General features: G+C 46.0%; 1 protein-coding gene across 4 annotated transcripts in view; it reads right to left on the bottom strand.

Moving 5' to 3' along the window:
* Positions 1-1450: 1450 nt before the first annotated feature.
* SAXO4 (stabilizer of axonemal microtubules 4) overlaps positions 1451-24509 on the bottom strand; it is a 438314-nt gene continuing 415255 nt past the window's right edge. For all 4 annotated transcript variants that reach the window (XM_069623878.1, XM_069623881.1, XM_069623879.1 and 1 more), the window contains 2 exons: positions 2095-2177; positions 1451-1566 (listed from right to left, as the gene is read on the bottom strand). In XM_069623878.1, coding sequence (XP_069479979.1) covers positions 2099-2177 — 79 coding nt within the window. In that variant the 3' untranslated portion in view covers positions 1451-1566; positions 2095-2098. The remainder of the gene's footprint in view (positions 1567-2094; positions 2178-24509) is intronic.

Raw genomic sequence — 24509 nt, 5'->3', positions numbered from 1 at the left:
TGCACATGTTCTGGGAATGCAGGCGGATACAGCAATTCTGGGATCGGATAGCACAAGCCTCTAGGAAGGCCGGCATAGTGCGATACAAATGGACGCCGCACAAATGCTTGCTGGGCATCTATCCCAGGAGGAGCCAAATTAAACATATAGGGCCTCATCACGAGTTGGGCGGTATTAGCCCTACCGCCAAACCGCCGGCGCTATTAGCGCCGGATCACGGGTTTGGCGGTAATGGAATTCCCCACTGAGCCCACTCGGGAATGCCCCATTCCCCATTGGGCTCAATGGGGAATTTTCGCACTCTTACCGCCGGCGGATTTCCTGCCGGCGGTAATAGCACAAATTTTCTGCGGATTTCCCCCCAGCTCAGAGCTGGGGAGAAATCGGCCGAAGCCCTGATTTGGCGGACCCTTAAATCCGGCAGTGATAGGGCGACCCCCAGATTTAAGGCTTACCGCCAAACTTGTGATGAGGCCCATAGTCAAGTTCATGGACATGGCATGCATACTGGCCAAAAGAACCATCGCCATGGCCTGGAAGACTCCAGGAGGCCCACAATATATGAGCTGGCTCAAAGACATCGAACACTGGGCCGACATGGAGACCAAAGTATGGGGTGAGACGATATCCTGATGTGCTGAGAGTATAAATGAGGCATATGACACTTGGAAAAATGAGATATGGGACATGTTCCACCCGTCTGATGACAAACCTCTGTGAATATCCAATTCACTCAGTTGTGATGCAACACTAGGGGTGAGTGGAGGCCATGTCCCCTCTGGGGGGATAGCCCCAGCCTGGCAGATTGCAATAAACTGGGCCACCTGGAAACGGTAGCCATAACACTGACCCTGGAAAAATGCAGTAACATCATGTGAAGGCGGTTTTAATTGTTTCACTTGTTAGTAAAATGTTTTTATGTTAACGTGGACCACTGATATTCGTTTGTGATGCAATGGCAGACTATCATTACTGGTAACTGAAGTATTAAGAAAAATGGCAATAAAAATATTTCAAAATAAACTAATGTTCTCAGATGCTATGCTCAGTGGCCTGCAGGGATCTTTGCCATTAAGGCAGGGCAAGGCATTTGTCAGGCGTCTGTCATGCGTTGGTCGAGGCAGCGGCAGGCAACCCTGCTCATTTTGCCCAGAAGGCTGCCCTGCTGTCTTTCACAAGTCCCAATCCCTTCTCACACAGCCCAGAATGAACCCCCACTACCAACAGTGCACAAGATGTGAATAAACAGAAGGTGAAGCCTCAGTATAGTGACCACCCAATTGTATCCTCCTCCCACAATATCCAATGTACACCCATATGGACTTGTCCCACTACAACCTGGTAAAGAACAACTGCCTTCACTCAATCAGCAATGCACTGACTGTAATGCTGAGTCAAAATGGTAAAGCACAACTGCCTTCACTCAATCAACGATGCACAGACTGTAATGCTTGGTCATAATAATACTTTTAATAATGGGATTAATTAGGAAATAACACAAGTAACATCTTGGCAATCTCTTCGATAAATTCCAACCCAGTGGCACAGCTGATCCAATGTCCAAATCTGGAAAAAACATGGAAACATTGTTTTAGCTTAGATACAGACAAGTAAAGCAATGTCCACATGAATAATTTCCATTTCAAAAGAGAAAACCAGAGGCCCCCCAAGGCAGACACACTAGACAAATGAGTGCCCAAGAACTTCATATTTCATTGGCATGAAGGATGCTAGGATCCAGAGGATGCAAATGCTCCCTCATTCAGAGAGCGCAATATGCTCTTCGCGCCTAGGCTTCTCATACTAATAGGGTAAATGGGCTCGATGAGATTCCTGGCACTTTTTATGGAGATAGCCTAAGGGCTATTTTTTAATGAGGCAATCCGCCTCGATATGGTATTAAGCCTGAAGTGACCATAAATGACCTATGTGTGTGGCATAGAAGGCCTTCAGAGCCTGGGCACCACTCTGGCAGGAGGCATAGAAGGCAGCAGAGGCCCACCGATCACTACAACCCCTAGAACCCCTAGCACTCCTCCCCCAAAGAATGCAGAAACCTAGAAACCTTTCATTCAGGGTGCACAGGACATTTACCTGATTAGCAGATGAGCTGGACAGGGCGGTAATATCTGTCACGTGTGTGGTCATCATAGAAGGGGTCACGCACTTTCATTGCACTGAGAGGAGAAATGGGAAAATAGGTCAGTGGTAGGAATTAAAGTAATAGAATAACAATGGGGAAACATACTCAAAGAATTGACAAGAAGACATAGCAAACTCAGGAGGGGACTTGTAGAGCTGGTCCAGGGTAAGTCTTTGAAATGCTAAACCTGGCCAATGAACTCAAAACTGTGTATATTTGCCCTCTGGATAAGTGGTGGGAGAGAGACGTTGATGGAGAAGTATTGTAAACTATACAAGAGGCGACACAAGGATGCAAATGTATTCACCCTGGGGGAGTACAGGGGGTGGGATGGTTCATGGTAAGGTCCATTAATCATACGAGCTTAAGCTTTGGCCATTACATTCCCCTGAAATATGAGGTGGCAGAGATGCTGCAGTGCCCGGCCTATAAACCAAACAAGAGGACATATTAAGATGGGAATTTCAGCCCCATGTAGAAGCAAAACAGATGTCTGCATGGTCACATCTCCACACCACAGAAGAGGAGATGTAATTACTTGACCATGTGCCCATTAAGGAGCGGATGGGGTAGTATTCAAGAGATGGTCCAGGATCACATCGGAAAGCCATAAGATAAACAATCAAAGGATGTAGAAATATGTGACGTGCAAGGTGTGTGTCTGTGTGCTTTCTAAGAGAAGGGGCGGAAAAATGAGGCTGGAAGGGTCAAGCTTGTAGCAATGCAGAAAAGATGGTACATGCATGAACAGCCAAAACATCAAAGGTGAGGGCAAGGAGCACTAACGCCTCCCCCCAGGGACACTCCAACAGTGAAATGTATCAGTTGTACATCGAACATTTTGTGGCTTATTATTTTGAATACAAATAAAGACAACGGGCCTCATTACAAGTCTGCCGGTCTAGAAATAAGGGTGCCGGTAGCAACGTACCAGCACCCTTTCCGGACCTGCAGACTACAATTCTGCTTTCTGGGGGCTCTATGCCCGCCAGGTCTGACCTGCCAGGTGCCACGGCCCCGGAAAGCAGAGTTGTCACAGAAGCACCGGCACCGTTAGCAACGGTGCTGGTGCTTCCGAGTCCCCATACCCCTGGAGTCCTTTGGGACTCCATGGGAATGGGGACTTACCAAATCCGCCGCCTGACTTCCCGCTCTGCTGGGACTTTTAACGTCCCAGTGGCACCGGAAGTCAGGCGGCAGATTCGGTCTTACGAGGACGGCGGGTTAATGTCCGTCCTCGTAATGAGGCCCAATCTGTCCCTCAGTTTCAATTCCTTAATAAACAACGTAAGGACACCACAACTGTGGGAAGAGGAACAAGGACCAACAGTGGGGAACCCAATTGCTACGCAAAACATGGGAAGGATGAAGCACATTTTGGTAGGGTGTTTTTTTAAGATATAATATATCAGGCAAAATGCGTTAGTAAGGGTAATCCTGCCTTTAGAAAATAACAGCCTGATGGAAGAATAATGCATTGAACTTGTGTTTTAAATGGAATCGTTGGCAGTGTTGTAGTCTGGTGCATGACTACAATAGTAGTGAGATGCTGCAACACAGCACAGAAACAGATAAGCAGGAGACAGCATTATAACTTGCTGACCCTTCAAGGATCTTCCGCTCAAGCATGGGGGCGGGACTCGATTAATGGTTGCTTTAAGCCAACACATTTTAATACTTGCATCAAATGCACAATTCCACTGCTAAATTGCAAAAATATTACCCAGAGGCTAGTGTGGAATGTGAAAAGTGTGGCCGAGGACCGGCAGTCTTTGTCACTTGGCCTGGAAATGTGAGGGGATTCATGGTTTTTGGAGGAAAGTGTTTGAGGGGATCTGGGAGATGGTAGGGGTGGAGGTTGACGTGGACCCTGTGATAGACCTATTGTGCTTTACAAATAATGCACCCTCGACAGCCAAAAGACAAACTGGCCTCTTCCTCCTCCTTGCCGAAAGGTTTATAGCCAGGGCCTGAGGAAAAGGGCCGCTCCGAACTGTGGATATATGGTTAAAAGATATTGTTTTTTGCTATGAAATGGAAGAACGATTCAGGGAAATACCCCCAAAATTTAATTAACCGTGGAACATTTGTACATTATATAGGAACTTTGTTGTAAATATGACTCCTGAGCATCCTGCTTGAAGTGCTACTCTAATCACCGGCACTGAAGGCTGTCCTGGAAGGGGGCATTGAGATCTAGGTATGGAGGCGAGAAAGGAGTAGGCTCATCGACCAATAGCAGCCTCCCCCTGTTGAGTGACTTAAATAGTGATTGATGTCGTGGAAAGATGAAGTTGTCATTCACTGTTTGGAATTATGTATTGTTGTTCTGTAACATGCAAAAAAACAGTTATTTTTTACAAGCATGGGGCAGCCCCTTTATTGTGTCATGATGTTCAAGCGTGATGACTCTTGCAGGCATGCATGCTTGAGTATGTGTATTCTGAAGGCTCTTAAACGAACCCGTCAACACTAGAACACAATATAAAACATAACATCCTTCTAAAAGTCAAAATAGTATCAAATGGCAGGTTCAATTTAAGTAACATTAGCATGTGCCCAGATTACTTGAGTATACATAAATCATCTGCTGGGGTCATAGTCTCTCAACCAGGGAGGCAGCTTCCTGTGTTGGCGGAGACTATATCAAAGTTAGTGGCTGGCTTTAGGAGTGTCATTTGTGATAAGGTTTTTGCATGAAGTGCTGGTTGGGTCTGGTTAGTTATGAGGCAGTGGGATGTGGGCCACGGCCATAGGCCAGAGTTACTGGCCATGGTCTTTTTAATAATTGTTGCAAGGTGAACAGTGGCCATGGCCAAAATCAGGGGCCTGTGGGCTCTGGAGAAGATATAGCATAACAAAACCCTGAAAGTTCAATGAGAAACATTAGTTAAGACACAGTTGAGATGATCAGATTGATTGCAACTCAACCCAGGAAAACTGTTAGGTGTGGGAAGTGATGAAAATCTTACTTTAGAGTCCCTTTGTTGCTCAGTGTGAGGAATTGCAATCCGGCAGGGGTGCAAAGCCCTGGGTTTAATGATTGATATTAATATATAAAATGATGTGGGTAATTCCATCTCCAAAAGGGTAATCTGTTAGCCAGATTGCTCTTTTTGTCAACTTCATGCCAAAATCCTAGTGTACTTGTGCCTCTGATGCATCACTAGCCTGATCCACAGCACCTGTTCTACTCGTAGCATAGAGCTGGTTCAAAGGTCACAAGATACCCACTCAATAGCTGCCAAGTCTATTCAGCACAGGGGCGGATTTAAGATATGCCCCCCAATACCCAAAATACGATGAGCATAAGTAATCCATGCTGGTGGCAAGGTAAACTCTGAATAAAGCTATGCCGGAGTTTAGGATGGTGCATTGTACTACTTATGATCATGGCCGTCACATCCCAATTGATAGTGCGTCAGCTCCTGTGAATCAGCTCTGCTGCGGGAGGTGATGTATATTCTGGTCAGCCGGGTGGAGACTGCCAAATGGCAGGACAGGAACCTGGAGGACCGAGCCCCGTCTTTGATCTCTTTGTGAGGGCAGGTAATACCCTTCTCCAGTGATTTATGTGCGATAGCCAGTAGCCGAAAAGCAAAACTGAACTCAATATCTAACCAGTGAATGTTCTTTCGAGCTTGGGACACATATTTGTTTCTCTTCAAACCCTCCACCACCCTCAATTCACTGTTCTGGATCACTTGCAGCTTATTGCAGTCGCCTTTATGGATACCTACTAATAGACTACTACAGTAGAAAGCAACTTAATAAAGTATGCCGATCTCGACACCAAGCTATTTACTTGAGCGTGCGTACTCCTAGTTTGATCCAGAATTACACCAAGCGTTTTGACCTTTTCCTGCACAGTGATTTTACAGTCAGCTATCTCAAAAAGTGGTATTCCGTACTCAATTTACGTAGCCTACCCAAGATGACAATGATCATCACCTCTGACTTGTCATCTTTGAGGGCAGGCCCGTTCTCCACCATCCAAGTTTGGATGAGCCGGTACACCCTATTTATTGTCACCAAATGAGCTTTGTACACCGCTGTCAAAGGAATAATACATTGGGTGTCATCCGCTTAGTGTCAGGTCCAGGGGTTTTAGAGTTTGACTATCCAGAGGATAGACGTTTTTTTTCTGTGTCTTTTTATTTTTGAAACGTATTTTCTGTGTCTCTTTGGTTTTGGCCTTAACTGTTATTTTCAGAGCAGGACAACCTTACCAAGCCACGCTGGAGGATGTGACTCTGCGCAATGATTGGTTCCAGGAAGGACAAAGACTCTTCCCCTAACATTCTAAATTGCCTTTCATTTGTTCTATTCCAAGAGACAGGTCACGTTATTTACAAAGCTCTATAGGTTAGGCCCAAATTTACCCCTTTCTAATTTAGGACATAGAGAATCCAGGAAGAGGATTCAGCACAGACGATTAGGTGACAAGAAGGATAAGAAACAGGAGAGAGAATACAGCTGCTGTGATTGGAAGCAGCTAAGTTCAAGTTGTTTGTCTGGCAATCTTACATCTTTAACAGTACATAATTGTTTGCACTGCGTGTTACAAGTATTCTACTACAAGCGCCCGAAAAGAGTGTTTTGAGAGACTATCATTTACATGGAGTGTGTGTTTTTTCATGTGAGGTGAACGACGTTGAGTGTGTCGAGTTGTTTGGAGAGTGCGCACGTGAGTCATTCAGCTTACCGGCATGCAGGCTGCTTATCTTGGAAAGCTTCAAACAGCTTTCATTAACTTATACGAAAAAGACTCCTGCGTGGTTTGTGCGGAGACAGGCATGGGAGGAAGAAGGATGGCTATGTGTGAAAGTTGTTAAAAGCCTGACTTCCAGCGCGGTGACAGAGCTTTCTTTTGAAGCTTTCGGTATTTTGGAATCCTCTAGTGGCGTCCATGGGCAATGTATGCATGCTAAGCTGATTCTTTTCTACTCTTCTTGACAATTGGCCTTATCAGGGTTGCCGCCGGACCCGTAAAGAATTTACTGGTGCCTGACTTCCGGGTTCCACCAGAATATTTCAAGTCTGGCGGCTGGGAATTCAGGTGCCAGTAATTTTGTTTATCCCCATTTCCATAGAGTCCCACAGGACACTATGGGAGTCAGGACACGGAAGCACCGGCACTGTTGTTAGCGGTGCTAGTGCTTTTGTGACGGTTTTGCCTACAGTGACCGCTGTGCCTGGCAGGGTCAGCCCTATCGCGCAAAGCAGCTCTGGCAGGCAAACCCATAGTTTGCCGGTCTGGAAACAAGGGTATCGGTGAGCTTACCGGCACCCTTATTTCCAGACCAGAAAACTTGTAATGAAGCCCAATCACATTTTAGAAAGCACAGTCATTCGGAGAGCATCGCAGTTTCTTTTGAAAAAAAAAATCAATTATGTTGTCAAACAAAGTTGTGAAGATAGGCAATCCAGTGTTCCAGGAAGAGACATCTGTTAACTCGAGAAAACTAGAGCAGTAATCCTACTGATGTGTACATGGACTTTGGTCTTGAAATCTGATTAAAATACAGTGAACTTCACCCGGAAATAGAATCTCAGTTTTACAAGTGTTTCCTTGAAGACTCTCCAGTGAAGTAGTCAACTCTCGAAGAAGCCTCTGGTTATTCACCCTCTTAGCTTTTGAAGAGGGAAGTCAGGTACAGTGATTGATCTGAGAAGTATAGGGGAAGGGAAGGAAAAGTCAGCATATGAATTAAGTAACATGTTCTTTGTTTTCTCACCCTCATGCAGATATCCTACAGAGCCAAGGCCAGGAATCTGAACAGTTTGTTATTTTATCCAATGCCCTTTTCCCTTTGGGGTGTTGGTCTGAATTAGGTTGAGGGTGCAACACCTTGGAGGGAATGGTGGGTTCAGCAGCTTCGGAGGACATCAAGTGTATACGAGACCTGGCATGTAGTTTGTGAACATCACTACCTGATCTTCTAACAGTTGAAATAGTGGGAGAGTGAAAAGATTATACAGGGAGGGAGAATGACAGCAGCTTTATGGTACACCATACTGAATCTGTGTAGGTTACACCGCTACACTGCCACAGCAGACTTTTGCCTTGCAATTTTCCAAGAAGGACTTAACACCGCCGAGGTAGAAAATATTGTGGTCTGCTGAAGTCTCTTAACCAGCAAAGCATTGTCCACCAGGTCAAATGCTGCTGACAAATCCAGCAGCACAAGTAAAACACAATGATGTTCATCCACAAACTGGAATATCCTTGATGTAAGATCCAACCAAGCTGACTCCCTCCCATGTGCCGGCCTGAAACAGAACTGCCATTTATTCAAGACTTTGTTGTCTGAAAGATGTTCCAAAACTTAAATGTAGGCTGCCCGGTCAAGTATTTTTAACAGGAACAGCACATTGGTAATAGGCCAACAGTTCACTGGGTTCAGTGGATCAAGACCAGATGTCTTTAACACATCTAGTAATTGCTGGTTTTCGTATGGGTGAGCAGGATTTGATTGTGGCAGCCGGGCAGGCATCACCCAGACAATTTGTGGTCGTCGGCTTTGTAGCAATATTTCTCATTTGCAATGCAGTTACTGGTTTGAAGTTAAAAACTATTTTCCCTGTATCCTGAGATGCTACTGCACATTCATCAGTTACCTCCTCTTACTCATTACAGAGAGCCAACAGGCTACATTTTACCTTTATTTACAGCCTTAAAGCAACTGATGGTGAGTCCTTAATTCGTTGTGTTGTAAGATTAGTGTGTTACAAGTCTTATTTCTGGTCAAATGGTCTGCCAAACCGGATGCACTTATATTGAGGCTGTCCAATATACTAGATACTGAATATGAAAAAGGAATGCGAGCATTTGTGATTTTGCGCCAAATTCTTTGACTTTTAATGGTATTTTTTGCCCTTAAGGTTGAAAGTATCTTTTTACTTGTCTCTGAAATACATGATGGTTCCCTCGACACGTTTCCCCACCGTTTTAAAGTTTACTGATGAACCATTGTAAAAAGGTGGGGAAATGCGCGTCGAGGGAACCATCATGTATTTCAGAGACAAGTAAAAGGATACTCTCAACCTCAAGAGCAAAAAATACCAATACATTTTGCCTTGATCTTCTCTTTGATTGTCCTCAACTTATTAAACATAACCTTTCAGACAAAAGCGCATCAGGCATTATCCTTTTGAACTGCCACTTCTTTTTTAGGACATGGGTCTTCCAGCTCCTGAAGAATTCTAAACAATTCCTGGGAATGTGACCTTGCGTTTAGTATCCTCTCATCGTATGCATTTTTTTTGCCTCAATGATTGCCAACTTATAGTCCCTGGTGGTTTTGGAATAGACATCTTAATATGCGGGTGCTCTAGATTTGACCCATACAGAAAAGCATTTCCTTTTGAAAACGTTCATCTTGAGCAGTTCCTGGGAAAACCACGAGTTCAACATTTTAGGCGGTACAGCTCTGGTCTTGAGTGGAGCAACAGAGTTAACTGCATGCATAACCGCATCATGAAATTTAAATGCCACCTCCAAAGAAGTGTCTGCTGTGCTAAATAGTCGGAAATTAACAGTGCTGATATAGGCTGCAAAGCTTCAACAGACCATTTACGCCAATTTCTAGACATAATCCTGGAAGTAGTGGGTATACTTCTCTTCACAAGACTAGGTAAATCCAGATTAAAGGAAATCAAATTGTGATCAGACAAGGGACATGGTGATACTATATCATCGCTAATAAGAGTGTTAATTGTTCCCACTCAGTCCAATATGTTCCCTTTTATATGCGTTGCTTTCTGAGCATGTTGTTTCATCCAAATGTCATTAAATGATGATTCCACCATAGACGCAACTGGGTCCTCCTTATCAGCAAACCACAAGTTGAAGCCCCCCAACAGAAAACGCCTTGTGGAAGGTTTAAGTAAGGGGAGTATCATATTACATAAAGGATTAGGGAATTTGTCCATAGATATCGGTGGCCTATTCAGTAGAACTTAATTCAAAGTACTGTTATGATCAGTTCTAATTATTATATGAAGTGCCTCACAACCATCCGGACCTTGAATTCCTATCTCCCAAATATATAGATTAGATTTACAAATAAAAGCAATTCCTCCTTCTTTTCCATTAGGCCTGTCTTCATGGAATAGGTCAAAGCCAGCTTGGATAGCTTGAGATAAAGCAGGACCTGCTGCTATATGCAACCATGTTACAGTAATTTCACATTATCAATATTATTCACAATAATATGATCAGCCACATCAGTACTGTGTTTCAGTAGTGATCGAGTATTGAGAAGCAACAGTTTAATTTGAGATCATCTTTTGCTTTCCCCATTGGGGTTGAACTTAGGTATCCGCTTATCAGCCTTATCCTGCTTCCCCAAATTTACTTCACTAGTATCCATTGCATCCTGCATTAAGTTACCGATTATCCATGGGCCTCATTATGGGTCCGGCAGTAACGGTGCTGGTGATTCCGGCGGGTTGCCGCCAGACTCGTAATGATTTACTGCCACCTGACTTCCCGGTAACACCAGGGGATTACAACCCCCGGCAGACCGGAAAGACAGGCGCCAAGAAATTGTAAGTTCACATTCCCATAAAGTCTGAAAGGACTCTATGGAAGTGGGGACAACGGAAGCACCAGCACCGTTATTAACGGTGCCGGTGCTTCTGTGAATACTCTGCAGGCGGGTGCCGTTCCGCCCGGCAGGTCTGACCTGCCGGGCGGAACGGCACCCGCCCGCAGACCTGTTATATGCCGGTCCAGAAACAACGGTGCCGGTAAGCTTACCGGCACCATTGTTTCTGGACTGGCAGGCTCAAAATGAGGCCCCATATTTCTAAAACGGAGGCAACAGGGAGCTCTTTACATTATGTCCCCCCTAATAGGTCTGCTCCTTCCCTATGCCCAAGATCCTCTGCCTCTCTTCTACTATGGCCTGAGCCTCACTAATTTCCTCCTTACTATTACCTTTCATTTTGCTATTCTCTTCCGTGAAAGTACATAGGGAGACATTTCCAGTAATACATGTCTTGCCCAGCCTGCGTTCTCAATTACTCAGGAAAGCGCTATAATCCCTTATGATACTGAAGTACTAATCATTCCACCCTGCCAAATTTTCAGAGAGTCTATTTGTGGCATCTACTGCGGCTCCACTTGTTGCAGCATCACTACATGAGACAGGGGAAGGGCTAGGTAGCGTTGCAGAATGTCATTGGCCTTCTTAGATTTCAGCGTAATTATATGTTGCAAGCCTCCTATCCCACTTGAACTAATCTGCGCCATGCTGTTCCTCAAACCAAAAAAATATCACAAGTCTGTGGCATTAAAAGCACACCTAGGGCAGCTGGGGAATGTAGTTTCCCATGTTAGAACCCAATAACATTCTGGGTCACTATTTTAGTAAATCCTAAGGTGAGCAGCTTATCTCTAATCAAATAAAAGTGTTGCATTCCAAGAAAATGCAGTCTGTAGTTCGAAAACAGCAGATTTCAAACAAGTAAAAGTGATGTTCCAGCACAAATAAATTTTAAAATTATACAAATAAGTAAAACACAAAGTCAACTCACTCGCATGCCTGAGCTGGCATGCTTATAAATAGCAACGCTTAACCAGAAGCCCAAACGTGCCGGCGCTAACCCGCCACCAATGGCATTAAAAACACACCTCTGGCAGGTGGAGAATGTAGTTGCCCACGTTAGAGGCCAATAAAAATCAGGATCACCATATATATTGTTTCATTATTGCCGCAAGGGCAGAGTTTAACACAGGCACACAAGGCTCATTCATTTTACCAAATGGATGCCTCCTAGTGCTTGAAATGTTTGAAGCATATATATATTATATTGTTTGTATGTATAAATATATCAATAGAATTTTCATTGGACATTCCCTTTATTTTGGACTGTGTTGTATGGGTCACTACAGGTTCACATTCACACCCCTCTTATGAGCGTAGACTTCCCTCGGCCCACGTTACCACAAAAGACGAAGAAGGTATATCCCTTAATTGTCCCTTTTTTTACCCTTATAATTGCATTGGGTTTTTGTTTGTAGAAGTGTGAGGGCTGAGTGTGAGGGCCTTCAGTTTTTCAGTATATATATATATATATATATATATATATATATACTGAAAAACCTTTAGTTAAGGCAAAGTTAAGAAGAGCCGTTTTATTGCAACAAAACCCTTGAAATTTAGGGGATGCGGAAAATCACAGAAATCTTAACTTGGATTCACCCAGGTAAATGCCCCCATGATGTCATCTAATACGTCACTGTGGCTCCCTCCTGTGATCTCAAGTATGTGCTCAAGGGCTAAGAAACAGGTGGGAGGACACTGTGTTAAGATTGTTTTGACTTCCCACAGCCCCTGAATTTCAAGGGTTTGTTGCAATAAATTGGTTCATCTCATCTATGTCATCACTAATGTTCTTTCAATGAATTTCAAGGTATTATTTATGCTATATCTTCACCAGGGCCTACTGACCTTGTTGCACCAATTACTAAAAACGATCAAATTTCTTTTCTTATTTGGTGCAAAACCAACGAGCAGTTTTCGTGCTATGGGTGTTCAATTGAAGCGTCTTTTTGTTTTCTTTATGATATTTTAAGCGTTAAATACATTTTCCCCAAATGTCCAGCATTGAGGGGGCCGTCGCAGGTAAGTCAAACGTTATTAGCAATAGAATTTTGGGAAAAACCATTAGAAATTGTTTTTTTATCTTAACTATAGGGTGGCAAATATATATATCACCAATAAAATTATGGTGGATTTAAAAAGGCATGAAAAAAAAAACATTTCAACGCCACCTAAACGTTATCGTTGGAAGTTCACCACCACTTCAGAGCCACATCAACAATGAATTGTGTGTATACACATTAGCCCAAATGCTGATCTGGCTCTGAACTGGAGGTCAACTCCCAGTGATGGCTACTAGGTGACGTTGTGGAATGTGTGACTTGGCTCAAATGGATTATCCTACTTTCACATTTTAGGTGAAAAAATGTTTTTAAGCCTTTTTAAACCCACCATAATTTTATAGGTGTTTAGTAAACATGCCCCAAATGCTCCAACCACAAGGCTGTCAAGACTATACTGCACTGATGATCCAAAATAAGGGTGAAATCAGGTATGTAGTTGTCTTGGAGCCTTGAAAAATGCCTACCATGAGTTGATTACTCTATGTATAATGTAGCACTGCTTTTAAGACAATGGGCCTCATTACGAGTTTGGAGATAGCCATGCCGTTTTTAACAGCATGGCTACCCCCAAACCGGGTACCGGGTCCGGGTCCCGCAAAAGGGGACTTACCAGGCCATTCCAACCTTGGAGGGCCCAGTAATTCCCTTTCACAGGACCTGGAACCAGACATCCCCATTCCCATTTGAGCCCCCATAGGGCTCAATGGGAATGATGGGGAGGATGCTAACAACGGGCCCATTAATGATGGCCCCATTGTTAGCATCCTGGTCTGCTAGCGGGTCCCGCTCTGTACTTCTGGTCTGGCCAGGCGTCCAGAGCGGGACCCGCTGCAGACCTCGTAACGAGGTGGCCCGGAATGAACAGTGCCGGTCCCTTACCGGCACCGTTCATTCTGTGGCCGCCTCCCTCGTAATGAGGCCCAATGACAATTTCCTGGAGCAAAAGGTTTGCATTTGGGCTCATTTGCATTCCCACAATGCCTTGCTGATGTGGCTCAGAACTGACGCTGAACTTATAGCAATGGCATCTAGGTGGCGCTGTGGAATATGTGACTTGGCTCAAATGCATTCTAATATATAAATATATGAGATACATTACTCACCGTAATCGTATTTCTGATGCTTGTATCTGCTTAGATTCACATGCTGTGCATAGGCCGACATCTAGTGGAAGCTGCGGAGTATTACAGTTTGTTTTTCGAAACTCGAAAATGGGCGTCGACACAGGGCGTGCCAGTAATACTATCCCTAGTGTGACGTCCACTGTACCCAAGATCCCTCACGCGTCTAGGATCCTCAGATTGTATTTTTTCTGACATGAGGTAGCATTAGGAGTAGCGTGAGTACAGATAATCCAAGCAGATAGACAGAAGGTAAGACTACAAGCAATCATGCGCCTTCTCTCGGAGGGGAGGAAGGGTGGGTCGCATGTGAATCTAAGCAGATACAAGCATCAGAAATACGATTACGGTGAGTAATGTATCCCTTCTGAGGCTTGTGGAATCTGCTTAGATCACATGCTGTGCATAGATTAGCAAGCAGTACCAGAAGAAGGAGGTGGGATGTGAGAAGGGTCATGAGCAAATAAGTGTCTTAGAACCGCTTGTCCCACTTGTGTATCTGCCTTGGAATGGGTGTCAATGCAGTAATGCTGAGTAAAAGTGTGAATAGAGCTCCAAGTAGCTGCTTTGCAAATGGTGTCAAGGGGTACATTTGCAATGAAAGGCAGAGTGGCCCCAATGCCTCTAGTAGAGTGGGCCCTTGGCGTAAAAGGCAGAGTCTTTTCAGAGAGTGAGTAACACAGCTGGATACAGTTAATAATCCACTTCGAGATGGCACCTTTAGAGACGCGATCCCCCTCTCTGCCTGTAGCTACGGAGACAAACAGTTGATCTGTTTTCCTTAGCGGTCTGGTTTTATTTACATAGTAGAGGACCACCCTACGCACATCTAGGGTGTGTAGCTTCACCTCAGCTGAGCTTTGCAGGTTCTGGAAGAAAGCCGGAAGCTCGATGGACTAGTTTACATGGAATTTTGATATAAATTTAGGCGAGAACCTAGGGTGTGTGCGTAAAACCAGTTTGTCTTTATGGATAGTAAAGAAGGGATCCTGCACTGACAGAGCCTGAATTTCACTGACCCTTCTTATGGAAGTAATAGCTACTAAGAAGGCCGTTTTATAAGTCAGGTGTTTGAGACTGCTTTTATGCATGGGTTCGAAAGAGGGGCCCATGAGCTTGGCTAGCACCACATTAAGGTCCCACCCTGGTGGTGGATTTGAAATAGGAGGGTGAAGTCTCTTTACTCCTTCCATGAAGGCTTTAACTACTGGTACTTTCCACCACAAAACCTTGCTATGGGAAGTGGTGTAAGCCGAGAGGGCTGCCAGGTGTACTTTCAGTGAGTTAAAAACCAATCCTGCATCTAGCAGGTGGAGCATGTATGTAACAATAGTGGAAGGAGTGCAATCAACTGGGTTGATTTGTCTACTCTGGCACCAGATAACGAATCTCTTCCACTTGTCAAAGTAACAGTGCCTTGTGTTTGGTTTCCTAGATTCCTTTAGGATGTCCATACACCTCTGTGGTAAATTGAGGTGTCCAAAATCTATGACCTCAGGAGCCATGCTGCCAGGTTCATTGAGTTGGGTTGCTGGTGCACTGTTTGACCTTGGTGCTGGGACAGTAGGTTGTACCAGGCTGGAAGTTTGATGGGCTCGCACACCGGCATCCTGCGTAGGTGTGGGAACCACGGTTGTCTTGCCCACATGGGAGCAACTAGGACGAGCGTCATCGACTCCCTGTTCATCTTGTTCACCACCTTCCTGATGAGAGGAGTTGTTGGAAAAGCGTACGCAAACATCCCTGACCAGTTCATCCACAGGGCGTTCCCCTGGGAGTCTGGTTGGGGGAACCTGGATGCAAATCCTGGGCATTGTCTGTTTTCGCTTGTGGCAAATAAGTCTATAGTGGGGAAACGCCACTGAGAGAAGAGATCTTCTACGACCTCTCTGTGAAGAACCCATTCGTGTTCCTCTGGGAGGGAGTCTCTGCTCAGAGCATCCGCTAGGGAATTGAGCTCCCCTGGAACATGTTTTGATGACAGGAAGATGTTCCGTCTGAGTGCCCATATCCAGATTTTCTGGGCAAGCTTGGACAGATTTGGCGAGCGCGTCTCTCCTTGCTTGTTCAGGTAGAACATGGCTGTAGTGCAGGTTTAGTAGGTGGGGCTCGAATGCCTGAAGCGCTCTGAATACTGCCAGAGGCTCTAGCAGGTTGATGTGGTTCTTGGCCACTGAGTGAGACCAGAGACCCTGAGCTGTGTGGTGGAGATGGTGAGCTCCCCACCCCGTCAGACATGCATCTGTAGTGACTACTGCCTGTACTTCGGGATCATAAAAGGGTTTCCCCTGTGCGAGATTCTCTCTTGTCCACCAGTGAAGGCTTTGTACCAGTGTTGGCGAAACGACCACTAGATCGTCCCACTGACCACTTGCCTGAGACCACTGTTTCGCCAACCATTCTTGCATGGGACGCATGCGCAGGCGCGCATGGGGGACCAGGTAAATGCATGACGCCATCATGCCCAGTAAACGCATTGCTTTGCGTACCGTTATTTGTTGACCGGACTGATAATGCGGAATTCGCAGTAGTATATTCCGAATTCTTTCTTCTGAAGGAAAGGTCAACCCCTCTTGGGTATCCAGGATTGCTCCTAGGAATTGTTTTGAGGTGCTTGGCACCAGGCTTGACTTCTTCTCGTTGATTGAGAAGCCTAACTCGTGGAGGAGGTCGATAGTCCTTTGAATGTTTGTCCTGCAAATTCCTGGGGTTTCCCCCATTATGAGCCAGTCGTCCAGATAAGGGTACACTGGGATTCCCTCCCTGCGTAGGTGTGCAGCCGCCACCGCCAGTACCTTGGTGAATACCCTTGGTGCTGAAGCTATCCCGAAGGGCAGTACCTTGAATTGGTAGTGCCTACTGTCCACCTTGAAGCGCAAGTACTTTCTGTGCGCTGGGAACATGGAAATATGAAAATAAGCATCTTTCATATCCAATGTTGCCATGTAATCCCCCTTTTTTAGGAGGGGGATTACCTCTTGTAGCGTGGTCATACGAAATTTTTGGGGCTTGACATACTTGTTGGCAGGCCGTAAGTCCAATACTGGGCGCATTGTCAAGTCTTTCTTTGGCACAAGGAAGTAAGTTGAATAAATACCCTTGTTTACCTGGTGTCCCGGGACGAGTTCTATCGCGTCCTTTTGTAGAAGAATGGCGATCTCCTCGAGGAGAATCTTCTGATGTTCTAAGGAGTGTACTCTTTGTCGTGGAGGATGGTTCCGGGGACGCTGCAGTAGCTCTATACAATATTCCGTGGATACTGTTGACAGCACCCATCTGTCTGATGTGATCCCTTCCCAAGCCTGGGTGAAGTTTGAAATGCGTCCCCCTACTGGGGTTGCGTGAGAAGGGACCCTGAACTGAGCGTCACTGCTTTGGTGGAGGCGTGCCGCCTCCCTTGCTGGGGCTGCCTCTGCCTTTACCACGACCTCTCCTATTACCTCTGCCGTAACCCTGGGTAGACTGTTGGTTGTTGTTCCACTTTGTACCCTGCCCCTGGGAATAGTTAGATCCTCTCTGGGAATTTTGGCCGCGTGGGCGACGAAAATTACTATTCCCTCTCTGGTTAGGGGGTTTATTGGTTAACTGACCAAGGGACTTGAGTGTCTCGTATTCGTCCTTGGCATTTTTCAGTGCGCCTTCGACCGCCTTACCAAACAACAGATCGGCTTCCACCGGTTTGTCTAACAATGATGCCTGTGTTTCTGCCTTAAAACCAGACTGCCGTAACCACGCATGTCTCTTGATAACAGTACCTTCTGCTATCAATCTGCCTGCGTTGTCCGCGGCGTCGAAGGTTGCTTTCAAAATGCAACCAGACACGGTTCTACCCTCTGCGGAAATCCGAGCTAATTGGCCCTTTAACGGTTCAGGAGCAGAGGCTATGAGAGCCGCGACTTCTTCCCACTGATGGCAGTTGTAGCTGGCCAACAGGGTGGTGGAGTTAGCAATCCTTGCTTGATAGGCGGACGTTGAGGCTACCTTCCTGCCGAAACCGTATAGTTTTTTGCTCTGCTTGTCGGGAGGAGCTTCTGACGAAGACAAGGGTGTCCCAGCCCTCTTACGAGTGTTGGTGACAACTAGGGAGTCTGGCTTCAGGTGTCCTCTTATATAGAGAGGGTCAGACTGAGCTGCCCTGAAAAGTTTTTCAACCCTGGGATTGACTGCTCTGGTGAGGTTTGGGTTCACGAAGTCCCTTTCCTCCTGTACACCGTGGGTGTCAATGTGGAAATGTTCTGCTGCGCGAGCGAGAACCTCATTTAGGAGGGGTTGGTTATCGAACGGGGAGTCGGTAACCGGGGCTTCGTTCTCTACCGGGGAATCTACTCTGTATGTTTCCGGGTCATCCTCTTCTTCCTCCTGGTCCTCATCATCCCCATAGTAGGCCGTCCCGGTTTGCTCTTCTATAAACCCAAAATCTTGGTCTTCACAAAAGGAAGCCTCTCCTTGATACCGTGAGTATGGTCTTGCGTAAGGTTGTACCTCGAAGGGTTCGGACCTCATTGGAGTTTCAAACCGGGCCTTCTTACTCGGGGGGATAGGATCAGTAAAGCCTAAGGGTGTGGCCCCTTGTGGATCATACGAGAGGAAATGTTCTGGATTTTTATCATAAAAATCAGCCAAAGAAGACATTCTTGACATGACCCTATCTATGTCTTCACTGGACCATTTTTTGGAACTCGGAATGACTCTCTCAGCAAGTCTATGGGATTTATCTTGAGTAGCCTTGCTGGTTGTGGACCTATCAGCAGACCTGGGCTTGTCTGTCTGTTTAGGGGGGGTGGAGTGTTTCACAGGTGTGGAAGAATGTACAGGTAGTTTCTTCTGCTGTTTTCCCCCCTCCCAGTGCGTAGAAAAATGTTTTCCCTGTCCCTTAGTGGCTCCGGAGTTTTTCGACGCCTGGTGTCGAGGATCAGGAGAGGTGTCCCTGTCCTTCGAGCGTGGGGCCTCGCTGGCTTTAATGGCGGGCTCCTGGAGCGCGGCCTGGGGGAGGAAGTCGTCTTCGTCTTCCGACGATCGAACTTCTGTTAGCCTAGGGAGCGAGGCACTCTTGGCAAGAGTGGATGATTGCCTGGATTCATGTGGCGATCTTGATGGAGAGCGCCCAGAGGACACCGAATCGGACCGTTCTGTCTGTGCCTCTTTCCGAGAACTCGACGTCGTCGAGTCTCGGTTGGACTTAGTGTGTTTAGTGTGTGTAGTATGTGAAGCGCTTGTGTCGCCGGGGGTCTTCCCCATAGCCGCCCTGCCGGACGACCTTCCGAGGTCGGGGACCTGCGCTCGGCTGTCTTTTGACGCCGTAATGCCCTCGCCGTCCGAAAGTACGGCGTCGCTGCCATCGCTGAAGGCGCCCTCCGCTGCCATGGCCGCCGGCCTGGCGTGGTGGGCCCAACGCTTCGTCGAATGGTCCTTAAGTGTCTTAGGTTTAAACCTACTACACGCTCTGCAGTTCGCTTCGGGGTGGTCCCTCGGCAAGCAGAGATTGCACGTGGCGTGCCTGTCGACCCAAGGGTATTTGCGATTGCACTTGGGGCAGAATTGAAAAGGGGTACCCTCCATACGCACCTTGAGGCAGCGGGCTGTTAAGTGTAGGAAATGTATAAGGTGTACCTATATACCAAGAGTGTAGAGTATGTACCACCCCCCACTCTCCCTACTTGCAGGGCCGAGGCCAGCGGCCTACCAGGCCCGGGCCGAGGCCAGCGGCCTTCCGAGGCCAAAATCCGTCGTGCAGCAGCCGACGGTCGATTTCTTCCCCAGCCGGCGTCGAGTGTCGAAGTTCGACGTTGGGGTGGGAAAGGATGTCAATAGATTATATTTTTAAATTCTAGCAAAAGTATGGCTAAGGCCAGGGGACTCCGCAAAATGCTTCCGACCAGTATGGCGGAAAAAAACAATCTGAGGATCCTAGACGCGTGACGGATCTTGGGTACAGTGGACCTCACACTAGGGATAGTATTACTGGCACGCCCTGTGTCGACGCCCATTTTCGAGTTTCGAAAAACAAACTGTAATACTCCGCAGCTTCCACTAGATGTCGGCCTATGCACAGCATGTGATCTAAGCAGATTCCACAAGCCTCAGAAATATATATATATGCACACAAAAGGAGGATACCGCTACGAGGGCGGAAAAAAGCACTCTGAGTCACTGACCCTCGTCCCACATGAAAAAAGAAAAAAAATGAAACTGCTGAGCGTCGTGATGACCACAAGTTTAAAGTTTAATGTTAAAATGACATCATACAAATAATGACCATGGATAGCAAAGCAGGACACCAGTAAAGAAGTCCTGTAAGACGTGTTTCGTGGTGTACTTAGCGCTTGTTCACATACATATATATACTAGTCTAAGTACACGGCTTCGCCCGGAATGTCCATTCTCTGATTTGTTTTCATATTCCACTGAAAAATATGAACAAATATTGTTGTTTGCCACAAAGGTAAAAAGCAATACATGTTAATTTCACTAATTAATTGAACACCACATTTTCATTTATCTCTGATTTAAATTCTCACACGAATATCATATTTGTATGCTTACTCTGATTATTTTCAGTGTTGTTAGTGGTGGCCCATTGTTATTGCTAAACACACACTGCAAATATTCAGAGTAAACATACAAATACGATATTCGTAAATAAACATTTGGTGTTCAATTAATTAGTGAAATTAACAGGCATTGAGTTTTTTGCAATAGAAATCAATTAAAAGAAAGACACACTCACTCACTTAAAAAACGCAAGACTAGTTCAGCACTGACAGCGCGATCATGACCACTTTCTACAAATGACCTATAGATGGTGCACAAAACACCACAAAACGTAATGCTGAAAAATAAAATAAAGTTAATTATCTCGGTAACGCGATGACCTATCGAGCTAGAAAAAGTTGCATTAATTCATGACACCAGATCTCACCGTTCATGAGGAGATACGCCCCCAAAATCAATGTCACATACAAACCCACAAACAAACACGGCTATATTAGGAATGTCAATTTGAGCCAAGTCACACATTCCACAACGCCACCTAGTAGCCATCGCTGGAAGTTCACCTCCAGTTCTGAGCCACAACAGCAAGGCATTGTGGGTATGCAAAGTAACTCAAATGCAAACCTTTTTCTCCAGGAAATTGTCTTGGGTTGATTAAACTATGTATAAAGTAGCATTGCCCTCTTAGACAAAGACAGACATTCGCAAGGCTGCCAGGACAACTTCATACCTGGTTTCACCCTTATTAGGGATCATCAGTGCAGTACTTTTCCATGGATTTTTGGGGCACTCTAAAAAACATTTTGGACAATTTCTAATTTCATACAGATGCGTCAAATGACTTGTTAGCAATACAATGCTCACAAAGTCAATGGATCTTTGGTTTCACATTAATGATAGGGCGATGACCTACGCCCTATTATTTAACTTTGATAAGTTGTAAAGTATAAGGATGCAAGTGTGCACCTTCCATTATTCAAACAGAGCCAGGGATAGCACCATCCCATGCAAACCCTATTGCACGCAGCAGGGCTATCAATTATCCACAAGACCAAGCGCAGTGTCCCGCTTTCTAGTGCTTCCTCATTCCCTTTACACCTTTCATTATTGTGTTCATTTTATGGAGTTTACCAAGATAGCAACATTGTCTGGTTTGTCCCGCAGCTAGAATGCTGAGAAAATAATTGGAGCCCCAGTGCCAAGCTTTTAAGACAATTACTGCAAGATGAAAATAAACGAACGGGTCAATGCTACCCATGTGAAGCTAGACCCAGCTTAAAGAGCGTAGGAGGGGATTGTGTGTTCTCTACAGAGGCTAATAAGCGATGTGTATGAGCGTTAATGGTGCTTTTCCGCTTATGTCTTTTATAGATGCAGCACAGACTCAACTCACTCTCGGTGCTAGCAGCAACTGCGGATATGCAGATGTGGAACCTCTCATGGTGTGTATAACATGTTGTCGCCGCAGCAACAGTGTCAAAGGTGAACGTTGGGCATGAGATAATCATGGGAATGGTAAGATTCAGATGAACCAGGAGCATTGGTTTAAAAAAAATGTGTGATATGATTTATTAAAAACCTTTCACAGTGTTATTACAAACAAGATGAATGAGTACACTGTAACGCTCACCTGATTCCCGTAGAGGCGCCGGTCTTGACTGGGCGTATACCGTATCTGCAAAGGTGATGTGTAACACACGGCTGGCTCTTTGGGCTGGACCTCTGTGCACTGTATGTCTGACTTGAAGGGTAAGATGTCTGCAGATAGAAAATATGGGAATTAGGAACTGGGGTTATTGGGTGTCTCTCTCTTCTTCCCCTTCTCTTCTCCTGTAGAACCCCAAAGGTTAATGCTCTCACCTTAGGTAAGTGAACGCCGTGCTCTCCATCTGCCTCGGGGCAGGGTGCTGTAACCAGTTTCTTCACTGGATAAGGGGAGCAGGCCTCTTGACTTCTGAGGACTGCTGTCCGTCGTTTACTGCACGAACGGTAAGTTTCGAGTAATTCTAATGTCTTTAAAGTCTTTAGTAATGATGTTTCTTGTTTTGCAGGGTTCCGGCGATGGCGGATGACGGGCTGAAGTGAGTTGAAGATGGAGCCCGTGTGATGAATAGAAGCGCCTGGAAGCACGTAAGTAAGCGCTTGTTGCCTGCTTCACGATGCGCTCTAACTGTCTTTTTATTTTGCAGGTACAAGTTCGGAGCGGCTGCAGGGTGCCGGAATACCCACTGGGTTAGATGTGGAAAGGAGTAATGGCACGTGAGTATTAAAGTTCCCCAATGTCTTTAAACGCACCTTGTTTTGTCTTTCAGATGCGGGATGCAGCGCCGAAGGCCTCCGGAGCGTGCGAAGAGTTGGTAAGCTTTTGTCTTTCAGATGCCGGAATGCAGTGTGAAGACCTCCGGAGCGCACGAAGAGTAGGTAAGCCTTTGTCTTTCAGATGCCGGAATGCAGCGCGAGGCGTTGGTGACAGCCGATGGACCAGGTAAGTGAAGAGCTGTCACTGAAGACTGTAATGCTAACCTGTTCTTTCTTGTCTTTATAGGTGTTGCTGAAGACTGGATTCAGGATGGTAAGCCTTTTTCCTTAGGCCCAGGATCAGATGCAGAAGACACGATGAGCGTTCTGCTGCAGAGGATGCAGAATAACGCAAAGCAAGATTCATCCATCGGGTGTGGTTTAAATAGCCTCCTGTAGTGCTTAGGTGTCTCCTTCCACAGCCACGCCTAGGTAAGAAAAGAGTTCCTGCTTTCCAGAAGAGTTCCAGTGTTCTGAATCTAGGGAGTGGCTCCTGCCCCACCCAACAGGAAAAGTAGTTCCAAACAGAAGAGGATCAGAGGCTCAACTGGCAGGCAAGTAAGCAGCATGGTCCGCTGCAGGTAAGTCCACCCAAGCATTATGAGCCCGGCGCTTCCAGCGCTGGGACTGGGCATATTTATGAGCCTGGTGCCACTGGCGCCAGGACTGGGTCCAAAAGGTCCCAATTGGGACTGGTTGGCACTCGGAACCTGGGTTATGGATCTGCTTCCAAGGGAGTTGGGAAAACCCTGACCTTTTGGAAGCAGAGATCATGACAGTACCCCCCCTCAAGGCCCCTCCCAAACCGGGCTTCTCCGGGGGTTTTGGCTTGTCAGGAAATGTTCGGTGAAATCTTTTGATTAGGCGAGGAGCGTGGACATATTCAGCAGGTTCCCAGGATCTCTCTTGGGGGCCGTAGCCTTTCCAGTCAATTAGGTAAAATAGTTTAGATTTGGAGATCTTGGAGTCCAGAATGCTTTTGACTTCAAACTCGCGTTCTCCATCAACTAGGATAGGTTTTGGAGATTTAGTTAGTCGGGTTTGAGGTTGCACGGGTTTTAATAGAGAGACGTGGAAGACCGGATGTATCTTCATGTGCGGGGGCAAGTCCAACTTGACCGCTACTGGGTTTACTATGGTAGTGATGGAATAGGGACCAAGGTATCTTGGGTTGAATGTGCGTGGCCCTTTTAGAGGTAGATATTTGGTGGATAACCAGACTTGATCCCCTACTTGATATTGAGGGGCTTCCTTCCGATGTTGATCTGCTCCTTTCTTGTATTGTTCTTTAGCCCTTTGAAGGTGAGAAACAGCTTCCTTAAAGGCTTGGGTGATTGTAGAATGCAGGTAGTCTACTGCTGGTGTTTCAAGATCTTGGAGGGGATCCAACTCCGAGGTTCGAGGGTGACTGCCGTACAAAAGAAAAAACGGGGTTTTTCCAGTTCCCGAATGGACAGAGTTATTGTAGGCATATTCGGCTATCCAAAGGATGTCTTTCCAAGTTTTTTCAGTTTGTTGCAGCATGCAGCGTAAATACTGTTCCAGAGTTTGATTGGTCCTCTCGGTTTGTCCGTCGGTCTGAGGGTGGTGACTGGTCGATAGTCTCACATCAATTTGAGCCGACCGACAGCAACTTCGCCAAAAATGAGAAATAAATTGACTACCTCGATCCGAAATTAGAACCGAAGGAAAACCGTGCAGTCGGACGATGTTTTCGAGAAATTCTCGGGCCAGAGTTGCTGCTGTTGGCAAGCCTTTGAGCGGAATGAAATGCGCCATC

The sequence above is a fragment of the Ambystoma mexicanum genome, chromosome 11 (genome assembly GCF_040938575.1).
Source record: "Ambystoma mexicanum isolate Mex_15411 chromosome 11, UKY_AmexF1_1, whole genome shotgun sequence".
Classification (NCBI taxonomy): domain Eukaryota; kingdom Metazoa; phylum Chordata; class Amphibia; order Caudata; family Ambystomatidae; genus Ambystoma; species Ambystoma mexicanum.
The sequence above is the reverse complement of the archived record's forward strand: the minus strand, read 5'-3'. Positions and strand labels throughout refer to the sequence as shown.